We start from the raw sequence: 17,771 nt of genomic DNA, 5'->3' as shown, positions 1-17,771 counted from the left end.
TAATTATCAATATAATAATTAATATAATGTATTATAATGTCTTATTTCTAATAGAATACATGATACAGAATTAAGAAATCCGTGTTGATAACACTGGTATTGTATAAGCATCCCTTGGAGCAAGACAACAAGAGTTATTACTTTGAGTTAACCTGTCCTTTGGAATGTGGGGCTCTTTTCCAAGAGAACTCATTTGGTGCATTTTATGTACTTTTCTGAATTAAAATAACCTTAAATTAAGATTGTAAACCTTAAATTAAGATTGTAAATTTGTAAAGTATTGCCCAAATAAGCCCAGGATCTCCAAAATGAACATGAAGAGTTAAGTCAGTTTGTTAGGAAGGAAAACTACACAGACTGTTAAATTAGTGCTATTAGTTCCTCTGTAAAGTTAAAAGAAAGATAAGAAAATCATAGAATATTTCTATTCAGAACAGTCACTCAATAGCAGGCAGCACTGAAGCAGAACTAGGAAAGGCTAGTATCAAAAATAATTTGGTTTGATCTTTCAAGGAGGATTACCTTTTACTCTGACTATATTTCAGCCTCCCTGAAACATAAAATATTCTACCTCACTGTTACACAGACACACATATAGCTGCAGCCTATGTGAGCTTTACATACAATACTCAAAGCAAAATTTGACTCAGATTTGCAGTCATAGCACTTGTGTGATGAACTTCTATTGCTTACTTCTCAAGGCAAATTAATCAGTGGTCCAGAGTGGCATTCACACATATTCAAGAAATTGCAGAAATCCACTTTTTCTGCCCATAACAAGCCATAAAGCATAATTCATGATGAAGAATTGATTTATAATCTATTTTCTCTAATGTGAATGTCTTTGGCTCTCATGTATTTTGTACAGGGCTGGCCCCTGGAACTGTACCAAAGCTGATCTCATCCATTACTTAGAAATAAATTAGAGTAAAAGGAATAGCTGAAGCATGGTACAAGGAAAGATGAAAACCAGAGACCATGAGGATCCGGATTTGGAGCTGAACTAAATGTTTCTAGATTGAATATTCAAATCTTGTCTGTAAGAAAGGTAGAAAAAGTTCCCAGTTACTAATTCAGTATCTGATTCCAGGAACAGGTTCTAGTTCTCACAGATATCTCACGAAGTTTGCAAGAGAAGGCTGTTCAAATGCCTTGTGTCCAGCAGGAATCCACTGCATATGCAGAGCAGGGAATGTGACCAGTTCACTATGTTACACCGCAGCAACTTCATTGTCTGAGATTACAGACACAAAGCAGCAAGGAACTAGCCAGTCCTTTTCTGCTCGCTGTCTGCTTCTGCAACACTTAGCATACGGGGTTCTTTGGTAACTGCACATACAAGACTGACATATAGTTCTAGCCAAAAATTAAGATTATATAGTGTTGGAGAAAGAGTCAAGATCCAGCAGCACAAGAATAGAGTACAGCTAAAAACTGCCAGTGCTCTCATTTCCCTTTGTCCAGGGATCAGTACTTCAGAATACTGTACAGAGGCAGGTCAGCAGTCACCAGAGCACTTCTATGCTCAAGAAAACAACTACCATTCCTCTGAGTCCAGCTTCTTCAGTTCCAGCTTTGCGTTTGAGCAGTGACAGAAGGAGAGAGCAGAACATGAATAAAGAATCAATCACATAGGAAGAGGACAACAGCACAGACATCAGAGGGATGTCCTTCAGACACAGCACACTCCCAGCACCAGTGGGAGGCATGGCACATCTGCAACAGCTGGGCACAGTCCTACTGCTACTGCCTCTTCTCAGGACTATTAATTTCCTTCCTGTCCTGCAGTCTGTTCCACAGCAGGTTTAGTAAGCACAGATATATATTACACGGATATTCTGGTAAGTTCCTCTCCAATCTCCTATAGCTGGGAGTTGCATGACTATTTCTGCTGCAAACATCTTCACGAATCAAATGAACATTAGTGTCAATTTGAAATGAAGTAAAGTGGGAACAATTCAATTAGGCCATGAAGGCAAGAAGATGCTTTTTTCTATAGCAAAAGAAAAGGGACAGCAGGATCCAAACAGTAGCCAGAACGGTGATGAAAGCGTACATGCATGAATTTGCATACACAGAATTCATTAGTGGCTACAAAGCAAAGACCTGTCTCCACACAGATGCTGCTGATGTTAACTTATGCATCACAATCACAGACACTGACCTTGTGAAAAACATAGTCAAAGGACTTGCATTTCAAGCCAGTCTGAAGCCAAGTGTACTGCATGGCTATGACTGTACAGTCCAGGTCTCTCTCTCCAGGTCCAATCCCAAAGAGAATTCCCACAGCTGCTGTAAGCTCAAGTATGGCATAAAATCAACTACAGCTTGAACAGCTCTGAATTCATTTTTTTACTCTGCCCTCTTTTCAAACATCCACAGACCTCCAGTTCTCATTCATTTTTGAGAAACAGACAGAGACAAGAAACAAACAAGAAAAAATCAGAGAGTTTTGAAAAGAAATACTTTCTTCCATGTGCACAGCTCATGACAGGGCAGCAAATGCAGGTGAAGAAGGGAAAGCAAAAAAATACAGAGAATTCTCAGCACCTGGGAGAGAGAACAGACTTCAGAATGTCTTCAGTGCTCAGCTACTATAGGCAAGGTGAGAGGAGAGAGCTCAGCACCATGGCTTGGAGGATGTTATGCTACCTTACAATTTAGCAGTCACATAAAGTATCTCTCAGACAGTTAATGGAATCACCTAGGTTAAAGCAGTCTTGCTTACAGTCCTCTTTTCATGCTACAGCCAGCAGTTTTTCACAGAATGGCAGGAGTGAGAAGGGACCTCTGGCAATTTTGTTCAAAACCACTGCTCGGGCAGAGTTGCGTAGAATAGGTTGCTGAGGACCAAACCAGACAGCTTTTTGAATATCCCCAAGGCTGGAGAGTACACAACCAAAATCTCTTTGTGGGAATAAAGAATGATATACAGAACTACAGGCTTTTTTTTCCTATGTAAGGCAGAGCCAAAATAACCTTTTACAAGCACTTGAAAGAGCTCAGATAGACATGCAGATCCACAGCAAGTACACTTCCACAGCCTAATCTGTCCTTTCACTATAGGGCATTCATACAATTCTCTCACACAAACAACATAAATGGCTGTCATTAATGAATATCCTGATGGCAAACAACTCTGAATCCCACAATAAACTGAAGTAATTTCTCTTAATTGTCCTTTTACTGCTCACATAGGCTCTTTCAGTAATATTTTATAGAAAAAAAGCCTCTTAAACCAAAGTGTTTTAATCTGACAGCAAAAGTTAGAGATAATGACAAATGAAAGTGATTTTTTCCACCACAGTTACTTTATGATAGCAAAATTATCAAATTCATATCATTTTTAATTGAACACACTAATTTTTGTATTTTTTCATCAGTGCACATACAGTTTTGATCTTCCCCCTAACTACAATAGACAGCGACTGTTAATTCCTCATTTGCTTCTAGGCAAGGCAGTGTTTATTGACTGGAAAGCGTTATGTAAATATATGCAAAAGGGACAACTAAGTTAAAAATTCTAACATTCACAAAGTTGCTTCCCCTGTGCATGAGAAAACACTACTATACCTGTCTTTACTTACCCACAATTCCTAATGCAATGTAACCCAGAATGACGACTATGAAAATCACACAGCAAATGACATCTGTACAATGCCTAGGGACAGAAAGAAACACTGTTTAAAAATAAGGTGTCTAATATGATCCTTTGAAAACATCAAGTGTCACTAGGTATTTTAACATCTGGATAAGACATCTGCATTTGCATTTAGGAGAAGTCCTACTCAGAGAATTGTATCGAAGGTGTGAGGGCCTGCTTTTGCAGCAAAACCAGCAAATAAATGTATGCAGTCTGCATTATAAATGGCAATAAAAACATATTGAGGAGCAGGTTTACATATTCTTAAAACAAATAATACCTCACAACACTGAATCCATGAGATCACTTACAGGATAAGCTACTACAGGACATCTGCCTCAGCATGTCCCTAAAGCTGGTATCAAATATTGCAAACAATGAAAGAAAGATTCAGCCCAATGTACGTGTATTGTAAACAGCTTATGGATGGAAAAACAACAGCATGAAATTAAAAGAAGCCGACACGCAACTACCCCTGCTCTCTACACGAATTTCTTAATCAGCTGCTTGACCTCATTTAATGCAACTAAAACATGCTCTACAGAGAGGCCCAAACCCCCAACATGTTGCAGAGAGCCATGCCTTGTTTTAGAGAAGCCATCAAATAACAGCGCTCTCCAGTCTGAAAACTGAGATGAGTAACCCGTGAATAACCAATTAGGTTCCTGTCTCCCACGTACAGGTCTGCATATTAAGTTCAGGCAGGCAGAATGGATATCTGCACCACTTGACTAATTTTTCTCCAGCGTCCAACCTTAATCAGAGCAGCTCCAGGAGTGTAATTAACACGAAGCAGGACACTTCCAAATGAGCAGGAGGTCAGTACACACTTTTGGAGACCATCAATTCTGATGGCTCCAGCTGGGCCGAGCAGCTCCCTCCTTCACAAGCCAACTTCACAAGCCCTTGTTTCTAAGGTTGTGTGGAAGCAAAATAGTTACCATCTCACCAGCCTTCACAGGCCCTCACCAGATAAGAAAGATTTGCAGCTAATGGTCTCTTCAGGATTTAATTCACAAGGGAGTGAATTAGTCATAAAAGGGTGTGTTGCGTACAGCCTTGTGTCTGAAAGTTTTCAATTGCCCCCTGCTTATCTAACACAGTTTTGCTGAAGAACAGGCTGTATGTCCTAAAGGTGTATGAACTCTAATTGCCACATCCAGGCAGGGTTCCTGTCCCCAGAGCCTGTCAGTGCGGCTGTGGGCTGTCCCCACAGCTGCTGTAACAAACCGCTGCTCTTCTGACTTGATCCAAACTTGCTCCACTTTTCCAGGACAAATGAGCGACAGACACCCTGGGAAAGCTAATGGGTGCTTCACGTCAAAGTCAAAGACTGCCTTCACAGAATGAGTGCTGTCCATCTCTGCCTTCAAGTCCATACAAAGAACCACATGGATGCAAACTGAATCTTGACCGTAAAAGCAACCCTAGATTCCAAACTCCAGCTGACACACGGTCATTTCTACCATCTACCATTCCTTACATTTTCCAGTCTATGTCTCCTCTTACAGAGAAACATTATTGTTTAGCGTAATGGCAGGTCTTTTAAACAGTTGGAGAACTTAGAATAGAATCACAGAACAGTTTGGGTTAGAAGGGACCTTCGAGATCATCTAGTTCCAACCCCCCTGCCATGGGCAGGGACACCTCCCACCGGGCCAGGCTGCCCAAGGCCCATCCAGCTCAGCCCTGAACACCTCTAGCGATGGGGCAGCCACAGCTTCCCTGGGCAACCTGTGCCACTGCCTCACTACTCTCATAGTGAAGAATTCCTCCTCTAGTCTAAATCTTCCCCTCTCCAGTTTATACCCATTACCCCTCGTACTATCACTACAAGCCTTTGTAAACAGTCCCTCTCCAGCTTTCTTGTAGTTCCCTTCAGGTACTAGAAGGTTGCTATAAGGTCTCCTCGGAGCCCTCTCTTCTCCAGGCTGAACAACCCCAACTCAGCCTGTCCTCGTATGGGAACATTTCCTGTGTTTCCAGGAATTAAAAACCCTGTACACTTCTTTAGAGAGACAGTTTTAACATCTCACTGAAATAATTTTTTAGTGAGGCCAAGGCAGTACAGGACTCAAGGTCAATACGACAGCAATCTCAGAAAGGACAACTGCTTAAAGTAGAAGCAGCGATGCTAAAACAATGCTTCTCATTTTCCCAGCCTCCGTTCAGAAGCAGTTCTAACACTGCTCAAGCTTGTTACTCACCGCATCAGAGGCATTTTTAAGAGGTTCAATATTTAACTCAAGACATCTCAGGAGAAATATGGCACCATAAATACTTTAATTACAACTATAATCTCAAAAACCTATTCCAGTCCAGTTCTCACAGGTCTCATTTTATGGTGCCTATATGCAATTAAGGTTACACCTGTTTGTGCTAAAGCTTCCTTTTACAGTTTTGCAGAGCCGCCGTGAACAAGTACCGAGAAACTCTTCACCAGAATGCAGGATTTTGTTCTTTGTAACATGAAAACTTCTGCACTAGTAAAACTCACTTTTGTCAAGTAATGCTGTAACATAAATGTTCAAAAAACATATAAGAAATGCATAAATCCTCCTCTGTGTGGCTTCAGAAAATTTTGAAATAGTTCATACAGACTAATCATTGCTCCATACAAAATAACTGCTTATTTTGCTAGATGCAATAGGTTAAACCCTGGCTCCATTTATCATCATTAACTCAGGTAGCTCATTTTCAGTGACATCATAATATTACCTCATAAATACAAGGCTCTGCAGGAAAGGAAAAAAAGTGAAACATCTTAAATTAATAAATTAAAACTCTAAAGATACAAAGTTGTACAGTGAAGATTGTGGGAGATTCCAAAGTTGCAGGAACTGGAACAATGGGAATTGCCTCTCCTAAACAAGAGATACTGGAAACCCACTCCTATTACTGAAACCTGGATAAATTATCCAGCCATGCTTTGACAAAACGCAGATTTGATGTGATTTTTTTTCAAACTAAGGCAGCAATCTGCTGTGGTAAATGTGCTTTTTCAGTTTGATTCAGGCTAACGAGGCAAAGCAAAATCACTCAGGAGACCAAACTGTTACAGTGAACCCCAAGGAAAATATAGATTAATGTAAATACAATTCTGAGAGTAGGAACTGAGAACACTGATGATTATACGGGATCTACAATCTTTCTTACAAATAGCACTATTATACATTTATATAACAACTATGTCTAAACATTCCAAGATCACTGAGAAAAAGTACATTTCTTATGGTATAAATGATGAAAACACTAAAAATACTAATAGCCAGTGTTGGAAATTTTGATGGGTTTTTTTATACTTTTTGGATAACCAGGTTCATAATCTGAAACAAAACACAGTGAGTCTGTGTATTCAAATGCATGAGTTTCCATAGTGATAAATTGCTGATAAAACCATGCATCATTTTCAGGTGACGTAATAAAAGACCTTCATTTGGTTAAGTGCACAGTTCAGGCTCACACATCACTTTTTACTGCTTGCTGCTGTCATTTAGCGTAATTTATGGAGCCCGATTTCCTTTCCACTGCTTCTCCAAAACATACTGGCTTCTTGGCTTCTCTTGCTGTGTTATGTGTGGCAGTGCATGCAAATAATACTCTGTGCATGTGTAATGGCATCTTAGCAAATAAATGAATGCAGGATAAAATCATCCGCGCAGAGTATGAGTGCATAAAAGCCGCTCATTCCTGCACACAGTCATTAGTGACCGACTAGAACCTCTCTCTGTTTGGCAGTTTCCTATCCAGTCTGTCACAAGGGCAATTTTAGTCAAGATGCTGCCCTAGCAAGAAACTATGTTTGTTTGTTAACAGCACTAGCAGTACATTAGCACCTAATAAACAGTATCGCGCCTGGCACTGTGCAACTGCAGAGCAAAATGAGGCTCAAGATGCCCACAGTAAGAGGTTCAGGTTATCACTTCCACCACTGCTGGCACACTGAGGTGACCACAAATGTCCTCACTTTGGAATTCCTCCTCCCTGCCTGCCTAACAGCTGAGTGCTGAGGTTTCCCTAAATCAGGTTGTGTTGATGATATGCTATGTCATACAATGCCATCAACAGCTTTGAAGACCCCTTTCTTCACCGGGGCTGAACTGAGAAGCAAGATCTGCTGTACAAATGGGCATTTCTGTTAGCACAGTGACATTGAGGACACCATCCTGCACAGCCAAATAAATGGGAAAGGTGCTTATAAACTACATGTTTGCAGAGAAAGTTCCTTTCAAAACCCTCCATGAATTCACACTTCAACGGTGGAAGCCAGAACTGCACAGAAAAAGCTATTTATACAAGTTCCTAGCACGAGCTGTTTTCCATCTACTTAGATTCCGAGTTTTCTCAATGAGTATGACTGTCCTGCATGGGTTTACTAAGTTGATATGTTTTAGTTACAGGCACCGTGCTTATGGAAGTATTGCTTAGTTCTGAAAAGCTCATATTTCTATATCTCTGTAGACACTGTATGCCTCCAAACAGCACAAAGCAATAATTCAAAGAAATATGCAGGCTTCCCCACATGTATGAGCAAGTGCATGGCATGTTATGTCAATACACACAACAACATGCAATAAAACATATATGGACCAATAAAACACCAGTAGCAAGAAAAATAGGACAAGGGGGAACTGGTATAAATTGGAGAGGGGCAGGCTTAGGCTTGACACAAGGAAAAATTTCTTCACCATGAGAGTGGTGAGGCACTGGCACAGGTTGCCCAGGGAAGCTGTGGCTGCCCCATCACTGGGGGTGTTCAAGGCCAGGTTGGATGGGCCTTGGGCAGCTTGGCCTGGTGGGAGGTGTCCCTGCCCATGGCAGGGGGGCTGGAACTGGATGGCCTTTAAGGTCCCTTCCAACCAAAACTATTCTATGATTCTATTATTTATCTATGGTAGATTCTTAGTGTCATCTAAGTACCACCTTTAGCAGGCTACTTATTTTTAAAAGCACAAAGAATAATGTAAATGTCAAAACTGTTTATTATCTCAATATTAACCACAGCATCAAGCTATGTGCTGCACGGATGTGTATGAGTAAAACATTTAAATTTGTGAGAAGGTGAAGTTTGTATTGCTAATTAAGGTCAGGAATTTTTATTAGGTTTTTTCAAACTGTTAAAGAAGATAGATAAATGGTTATGGAAAATTACCGATGCTCAGTTTGAATGAGAATCCATTAACTACATTTTCTAATCACTGATGAAAAGGTGATCTTTGTCTCAATAAGAACATTGACTTTCTAGAAAGAAGTTGAACAATCAATGATACTCCAGGAGGTGTTGGGAGTTTTTAAAACATAACAAGAAAAAAACATCTACAATGTGTCTAACCAGCCAGACAAATAGGAGAAACCCACAAGGAACTACATGGAACAAGGGGCAAGGGAAAGACTTAACACAAACTCTGCAAAAATGGACATGAGTTGAAAGTGCGATTTACTAATTTCTTTTTGGCAATGCAGCTTAAAATCATATGCTATGACTGTATTGACTGTATGAATTTAGACAAAATCTAAATGGAGGGTGACACTTCACTATATACTCAAAGTAGTATAATTGCATTAAAAAAAAGAAGCTTGTTTCCCACCTGTGTGATGGTACTTGACTGATTTATCCTCAAACATATTTGAGCCCCCTTATGGTGATGCTGCTGGAAGAAATGCTTTTTTATTCTTAAAGAAGCATAACACATTCTGTTAAAATTCCTTATGAGCCCTTAATTTCACAGGTCTTCCCCACAATATTCCCCTTCATCTGGCATTGGCATGAAGTATTGACACCACTGAACAGAGCCCTCTTCTCATGTGACAAATCCACCTTAAGTTCAGTATGACAGATTGTGTCAATGCCAGCAGGAAAGCGAGACAGAAAGACAGACAAACAGCTGTAGGGCTGTGACACAAGTGTACATACATCCAGAATCTGAGAGGTGCTCACCTTACTCACTTCCTAGTGCTGAATCTCTGGGGGCAGGGAAAGATGGCTTGGAGATAATTTCTGCCCTTGAGGAATCAGGGACAGCTTAGACTTAAAATAAGCTGCGCCACATTTTGTCTCATACAAATTCAATTAAATTGATCATCAGATCTAGTGTGAGGAAGGTAGACACCTCCAGCTCAGACTGACACCAGAAATTTCTCTTTACCTCCAGAAAGTTGTGTACCAAAACTTCTGCTACATCATTCTGAGCTGAGAAATTGCAAGGCTACTGCTTCAACCTGTAAATATACTAATTTGGTGGATACAATATATAAAACCTTACAAGTATTTCCTGGTAGTAATGCACATAGATGAACACTTAGTAACATCCCTAAACTGTCACATAAATTCATTCCTATACACAGTGCACCCAAAGTCTCACTGGCAGTATCATAAAGATACTTCTCAAACTAGGATCAACTCTCTAAACAAACATTTCCATTTATTTCTAAAATTATTAGCATTTAGAAAGGAAGAAATATATCTTGCAAAGATGAAAACTGTGTGTGTTCAAGTGAGTACCACAAGGCTCCTGTGCTCTTCTCTATCATAAATTTTCTGCTGACAAAGATAAAATTGATAAATAATTTTTGTTTCTCTAATTTATTCTTCTCACTAAAGACAGTAAACACTAGTTTAGAACTTATTCTCTATGCTGCACTTACATCTGGGAAAACGCTGACAAATTCCTCATTACTTCTTAGATGCTTTCTGAGCAATTTAACTCAAGTTTTAAAATGCTGAACCTTTTAGGAGGTAACAGACATGCTTCGCTATTCAGTAAAGTCAAGCCAGATTGTTCTGGAAGGAGGCTCTGTAACACTGACGTATGTTTCAGAAGTCCTTTTAGGCTAGATACAATCCACTTTTCCAACTCATACTTTCACTGTACATGAACATTCCTATGGAGAACAGAGGCAGTCTTGAATGGTGTGGAATGATAATGGAAAAAACTGAAAGAACTGCAGTATGTAGTCATACTAATAAAAGACATCATCTTGAAAACATCATTTTGATTCTTCATTAGCTGGTTGGCTCAGAGTCAACCAACACAACCACATTTTAATCCTTTTTAATAAAAACATGTTTGCACAAAAGATACCACATTCTATCCACAACTTCCTTGAGAACAATGGTACTAGCAAAGCACTAGGTACGTTGCCTCCTACCCACCACTGTTCCTTCACTTCAACCACGGGCAGCAGCTCTGCTCTATTTAAAAAAACCTGAAAGTTCAGCTAAACGAACCCCCTTGCAAAGGGTACATCTGACAAAAATGGTGGTAGGAATCCAGTCTTTAACAGACAATAATACACCATTATTAAGACTCGGCTTTCTGATTATCAGTTTTTCAGGCTTTTAGCGGTTTGGGGGATAGCTTGGTCGTTAACAACTTCAGAACATTATTTTTACTCTAGAGCACCTCTAAAAATGCATCAGCTTCAGCAGTCATGATGATGGCATGTGACCTTTTCCAGTTGTCTCTGCACTTTTCAATGCAGATGTGTACAACTGGCAGCCTATCTCCCTTAAAATCCTTGCTCACCATTTTTCAAAAACAAAGACAAACTTTTTCCCTGATCAATGAAAACTGATAACAATATCAAGAGCAAGACAGATTATTTTATCAGGAGAAAGCAAAGACAGGTGTTTCCCCACCCACACAATACACAGAGATACGTCAGTTACAACAAGGCATACCAGCAGCTCTATCCCTACCCACATACTTTTTACTAGCACTCCTTTGTCTGGACAAAAATGTATGCTTTCAGGTTCTTAGCATCTCTTCTCCTACAGAAAAGTGAGAAGCCCTAAAGTAAAAAACAAATCTGGGGAAGATGCCCATTTTCCTCCTGTTGAACTCTTCGGGGTATCTTCTGAGAAGGTATTTGTTCACAGTAACCAGAGTCTTTATTGCTTGAAAAACTGCGGTTTCTTAATCATTTAATCTTAGTAATTTGAAAAATGAATTTAAAATCCCAGTTCATTCATTGTCTTTAAGAAAAGTTAATAATAATCTTCAGCTCCTTCAAGGGTAAGTCTACAGTGTCCTGCACAGTGCTGCAGGGATGACCCCAGTCAGGTAAGTCGTTTGGGTATCCTGCAGAAACAGTAGGTTGAATGTGAATTCAAGCACACCACACTGCAAAGGATGCTCAATAAGCATCCACGGTCTACCATAAAACAAAGCCATACCCTTAATGTTTAGCGAACTGATCTTTTAAATATTATATTATTTTATATTGATATTGCTTTCAACAATTCTATATCACCAAAGCATTATAAAGTGCAGTGAATATATGTGGTGTACTAGTGTTGCGTTGTAATCATTTGGTTGTGCTTTTAAGAAGCTGCTGTGGAGTGTACAATTAGAAAGCACATAAATAAACCTGGAACTGCAGAAGGCGTCTCAGCAACTACACAGATGTAACAGTAAGCCACAGCATAGACCCAGTTTTTACTAACTGTATCATTCAGTTAGAGTAAAACAAGAGAAGCCCTTCTGGCATACCATCACCAGTTTCACTGCTTCTCATGCACATGAGGGAAAGGCACAGTAATAGACTGCTCAAAAATACCATCACACTGCAATATTTTAGGATCTGACTGCAGTCTGCAACGCTGTAAGTAGACTCACTCACTTCAGAGACACCTCACAAATGTAAAACCCCTTCAGTCCAGAAAGGGTTTCAGGGCTTAGTTCCGCCACATCCAGCCACATCGCTGACAGAACTCTGCTGCTGTCACTGCTCAGGCGCTACCGATTTTCTGCCAGGGATTTACCCTGCTGGCCAGCCCCAGTATAAATGCAATGGTGCACACCCAGGCCGTACTCTGGATAGAGCTAAGTAAATCCCTTGATGAGGTGACTATGGGAGGAGGAAAACCAGCTGCAAACTGAAGAATAGAGTGTGCCAGAATTCCAGTTCAGTGCTGTACAGAACAAGACAGGGAGCATCGTATAGCCATGGCACCTCAGAACATAACGCCATCTCAAATAGGCCTCACTTCTATCGGCACCGGGGAAAACAGCAGGGATCAGGCAACATGAGGCACAGAGAACTGGCATTCAAATTGAAAGAACTTAAGAATACACAGTCAAATATTCCCTTGTAATCATACATCCTCAGGGGCGACACGGATTGTCTTCCAGATTTAAAAGAACCCGATAATCAAATTCATAAGTTTTGTTAAGAAAATTTTGTATCCCCGGTTCACCGTAAAACCAAAAGAATTAAATAGAATGAGTTAAGAAATTTACCTGTTATGAATAGGTCCTCTGAACTTCGGGTCAAATTTCCTTGGTTCACCTGCATTTAAAATAAAACAGTATAAAAATGTGTCTTTATTTAAAAGGAGAGAGGTGTGTTAACAGCAGTCTTGGAAGAACATCTTCCAAATATTCCTATTTAATCCATTCTGTTAAAATAATTTCATGCAGACAACATCAGTAATTCACCAATACAGTTATCTCCATTTTGTAGATGAGATCAAAGTCTTTTTTTTTCCAGCCTAAAACGTTCGCGGGCCTCACACTTAGTACATAATAAACTACCTTTAATGTACATTCTACCACTACACCTATGTGAAGTGTGCACAGCAGAAAGCTGCTGATATTTGAGAAGAGGATTATGTCTCTCAGTCACATGCTAAGCGTGTTTGGCAGTGATTGAGTGAACCCATATCTCTGGGCTCCAGGCTAAGCCCTTCTGATTTTTCTCTAACGGAACAGTTTGGAGTCATGTTAATACTTACTGTTATACTTAGAGAGTTGCAGAGTTATTCTCACTTCCCACTGCTTTGGTTACAGGACACAGAGTTGCAGGTTTGCCCCTTTTTGCACTGGGCTTATCAGGCAACAAAGCACAGCTGGAAACTGCAGAAATGCAATGCTGACCTTGCTCTACGGGACCCTGCACAGGCAGTATAACTGCCCAAGTGTCTCCAAAGCCAGAGATGAGGTACAGCACCACAAAGCAGGCAGAAGAGCGCATCTTTCACATATCTTCTCTAACTCTCAGGTGGATGCACCCACCACATATCCCAGTGTAGGAAGCAGGTTTTAAAGCCAAAGTTGGTTAGGCATACATCACTGAACCCGACTGTTGTTAGAAGGACTAGCAGCTCAGGTCAGATCCCTCCTAGAAACAGGTAGTAACATCTGGCCGGAGTTTACAGAGATGAGGAGCAAAACATGATCTGTTTATTTCACACGGCTCTCCTGGCTAGCATTGTTCCAATTGATTCACTCTACACGTAAGCAAACTATATTAAGAAACCACCAAAGACAAGTCCACCAATCTGTGCTTCAAATGTGGACTTGAATAGATTAATTACAATATGATTTCACTTGGGAAAGAGTAAAAACTATGGCAGAATTTAAATTTTCAAGCTTCCAACTGCTGTACAAAGAAAAAGCAGCAGTTCTTCATTCAGCAGACACGGATTTGGATTTTCTTTTTGAAGCCAGCTATTCAGCTCTATGGAATTTTTTTTTAAGTTCAGTAATTACAAAGATTTACTGAACCAAACTTTGTGCAATGAAAAATTACTTCTTCATTTAAATGTCCATGCTACAATACAAATTACTGTTTCAGAGTGCTTCCTCACTGCTTCTTAAAGATGTCTTCTGAATACAGCTGGTATTAAAGGGTGCTACCAGCCTAAAACAAAGAAAAAAATACTTGTTTTTTTAAGTTAGAGAAGAATTCAGCAATTTCTCAAAAGCAGAATTTACTTATTAACTAAATGCCAGACTTTGTTCTTGGTTTCCATCACATAAACCTTATCAAAATACACACAGACCAGTACAACAAACACAGCAGATAATAAAATTCTGTTTGCCCTTCATCTGAGGTGTTCAGGTCCACCTTAGCCAGCTCATAAAACAAACACATTTTAACATAGATGAGATTGGGAAAGCTAAAAGCTTTGGTGGAGTGCTGTGTGACACCAATGCAGGGGAGTGGAGCTACGCTGTTACACAGGTACTACGGCAAGCCATAAGGGTCCAGAAGGCAAATGTACCATACACAATACCTAATGCTGGACCAAAACCTGTACTTTGGAAAATCTTTTTGCATAGCAATTTCTACAAAGTAAGTATTTCTACAAAATAATTTTCCCCAGAGCACTTCAGAGTCTGTGACGTTATTCCCTGTTGACAGGTTCTGGCCATAAGGCCTAAAGAAGTGAGCTCTGTTCATTGCTCTTTCAGGACTGCCGTCCAACACGTACGAACAGCCACACCAGCTCACAAGGAAAATCCAGTGAACCCACAGCCCGCACGTAGCATAGGGCCATGGTGAATACAAAACCAAAGCAAACAGTGTCATTTCTGTAAAACTGCAATTACAGAGATTTGCAACTGCACTTTTCTGAACCAAAGGTAGTGACTTTGTATTTAATAGCTGTAGATGAATTTCTTACTCATTTGTTTAGTAAATCTCTGTTTAACTTGCATATACTTAAATAATCTGCAATGCCCTACATCAGAGAGTACTACAGGTTAATGAAAGTACTGCAGTACTGCCTCATTTTGTCTGTTTTAAGCTTGGCACCAGCCAGCTCATACCTGCATGGCATGCTACCAATAATTTTATAGTTTATTATATCCCTCTTCCCTTGTATACCTTCAGTCTATCTTCTTAGTCTGTTCAATTGTTTCTCATACATAAGCCATTCCATATTTTCGGTCATGCTTATACCCCTTTTCTGCACCTTTTTCAGTTCTACTGTATCTCACCGGAAAACAAAGGGCCAGAACAGCACAGGATATTCACTACAAATATTGGCTGTGACTTATACAATCATATAATGACTTCTTCTATTTGATCTCAGTCCATTCCTAAAAATTCTTACTTAAAGTCTACTTGCTTTTTGGGGCAAACACTTTCACTAATCGTCCATCAAGACTCCAAGTTCTCACTCCTTCATGTTGGTTTAGTGGTTAGCTCTGTTCCACTGCTGGAGGATTCTATTTTCCAAGGCTGTTCAGTATTTTCCTTAACAACTTGAACAATGAAGTAGAATAAACACTTTGAAACTGTGTAGGCGACAAGGGTCAACATACTTCTGGAGACAGAATCAAAGGGATTTTGATATACAATTTAGCAATTTAAAGTGATTTTCCTAAACTGATCAACATTATAAAGACAAACTCCATTCACAAATCCATACGCAATACTTGCTTTCAGCAACACTGTTGAGAAAAATCCTGGAGGATTAAAGCGAAGTGCAAACAGAATATGAGTCAGTAAAGTGATGTGTTTGCAACAAAAAGCAAAACTCATTCAAGAAGCGTGAGCATGACTGCTGAAGTCACTGTTGTTTGCACTCAGGGACATGCAATGCCCTCAGCTGAATAACTATTTCTAGACCACGGATTAGAATTTCAGAAAGACAGAGGCAACTGGAGAGACTAAAGGACTGATTAAAAGAATGCACTAAGAGGTTTACAAAACGCAGTAAATGAATGCGAATTTCAATGACCAGGATTAAGGGGAGGAGCCCCCCCCCCCCCCCCCCTCACAACATACAGTCTTCCAATACTGTGAACAAAATGACAGGGATCCAGTTTCTCAGCTTCCTCTACCCAGAGATAGAAGCCTAATTTAATTACAGCAAAGATGGTTTAGATCAGACAATGGGAAACTTTTGACAAGACAAGGGCATTTATACACCAAAACAGTTTTCCAAGCACTTCTGAATTTTCCTCACTCTAAGCTTCCTATGAATGGATTAGACAAACATCTTTTTGTTTTCTTTTTTGTTGGGGAAAGAATAGGAAAACGTACCACATTTCAGCACAGAGACAGCCAAATGGATCTCTTCAAGTCCATCCAGCCCCACGTTCTTTTAACTGTCTGGTTACAGCCAGCTAAGACCTAGCATGCTCCAAATGTATTTTAACATCCTAGTTGGTTTTTATCTTCCCTCATGTTATGCATTGTTTGCTTTCCACATAGAAAGGAGTGATTTCTGAGCTCCCTGGCATGACAACAAGCTAGATTTTCAAAAACCCGACAGAATTCCAGCAGGGAAGCCACACACTTATATTTTGCTTACAGATGCCTCTCCAGTGACCCTGTGCTGAGAAACCCTGTTGCAATCTCCTGAGCTTCCAGAATGTCGCCATTAAGCACAATTGTTTTATACTGTAACCAGTTAGGAAAGATGCAAGGTGTTTCCACAAGTGTCCTTCTTTCCATTAGCCGATCATTATTAACAGTATCCAACATTGTAAATAGCTCAAATTTTGGTATTATATCATATTTGTCTGTTTCTGAAATGGAACAAAGAAAGCCTATGTCTAAAGATTAACATATTTACAGATCATGTTAAAGTGTAGCAAGTGAACTCCACATACTGCTACAACAAAAACCAATAACCACCAATCAATAGGCAAAAAAAAAAAAAAAACAACAAAACCCACACCAGACAAGCACTCCAGAAAACGAGCTGTGATTCAAACACAGACTTTCACCTCCATCAGGCCAGCATAGGGATGCTGTGAGGGAGCAACAGCTGCAAACAGCAGCAAAATAATTGCCGTACTGCAAACTTCTTCCAAGAACTGTTCCTCGCTGCCAGCAGTCAGTGTGCTCACCATAGCATGGCAACAGGACAAAACTGTTCAAACCATCCTCCTCTGCCACTGGGCTCTTGATGTAAATCCATTGCCAAATATGGTAGGTTATGTAGGAAATGTAACTATTCTGAGTTAAATATTTACTAAAATTGAATTTACAAAAGTAGTCAGTAGTATCGCTGAAGGTTCCTTACCAAAACATATGACACAGTAACTGTGATCATAGCATCACGGAACAACAGAAAAAATAGCATCATGGAACCACAGAAAAAAAAAATGCTGTCTGTTTCATTCACATTTTTCTAAATTAGATAGCAAATTCCCTACTTAATTACCATCATTCTTTATAAAATGAGGTGAGGTGGAAATTATTTACGTTATTTGTATTTAAGTAGCTCCTGGTAAAAGCAAGTTACTTCCTTAGCTATAAAAGCCCAAACTTATTTAGAAATCAAATTCCAAGCTTTAGGAGTTTGGTAGGCATAAGGATGAAAGCAATGGTGTGGGATAATGACTGCCAATTCTTTGCTAGGATTAAAAACTGAGAAAATCACTCT

At 39.8% G+C, this 17,771-nt stretch overlaps 1 protein-coding gene across 3 annotated transcripts in view; it reads right to left on the bottom strand.

Moving 5' to 3' along the window:
• SLC44A5 (solute carrier family 44 member 5) overlaps positions 1 to 17,771 on the bottom strand; it is a 103,350-nt gene that overhangs the window by 36,580 nt on the left and 48,999 nt on the right. For all 3 annotated transcript variants that reach the window (XM_054072929.1, XM_054072930.1, XM_009563501.2), the window contains exons 2-3: positions 12,886 to 12,934; positions 3,588 to 3,661 (exon numbers count right to left, since the gene is read on the bottom strand). In XM_054072929.1, coding sequence (XP_053928904.1) covers positions 3,588 to 3,661; positions 12,886 to 12,934 — 123 coding nt within the window. The remainder of the gene's footprint in view (positions 1 to 3,587; positions 3,662 to 12,885; positions 12,935 to 17,771) is intronic.

Source organism: Cuculus canorus, chromosome 8 (genome assembly GCF_017976375.1).
Source record: "Cuculus canorus isolate bCucCan1 chromosome 8, bCucCan1.pri, whole genome shotgun sequence".
NCBI lineage: Eukaryota > Metazoa > Chordata > Aves > Cuculiformes > Cuculidae > Cuculus > Cuculus canorus.
This window is presented reverse-complemented; position numbering and strand designations above follow the sequence as displayed.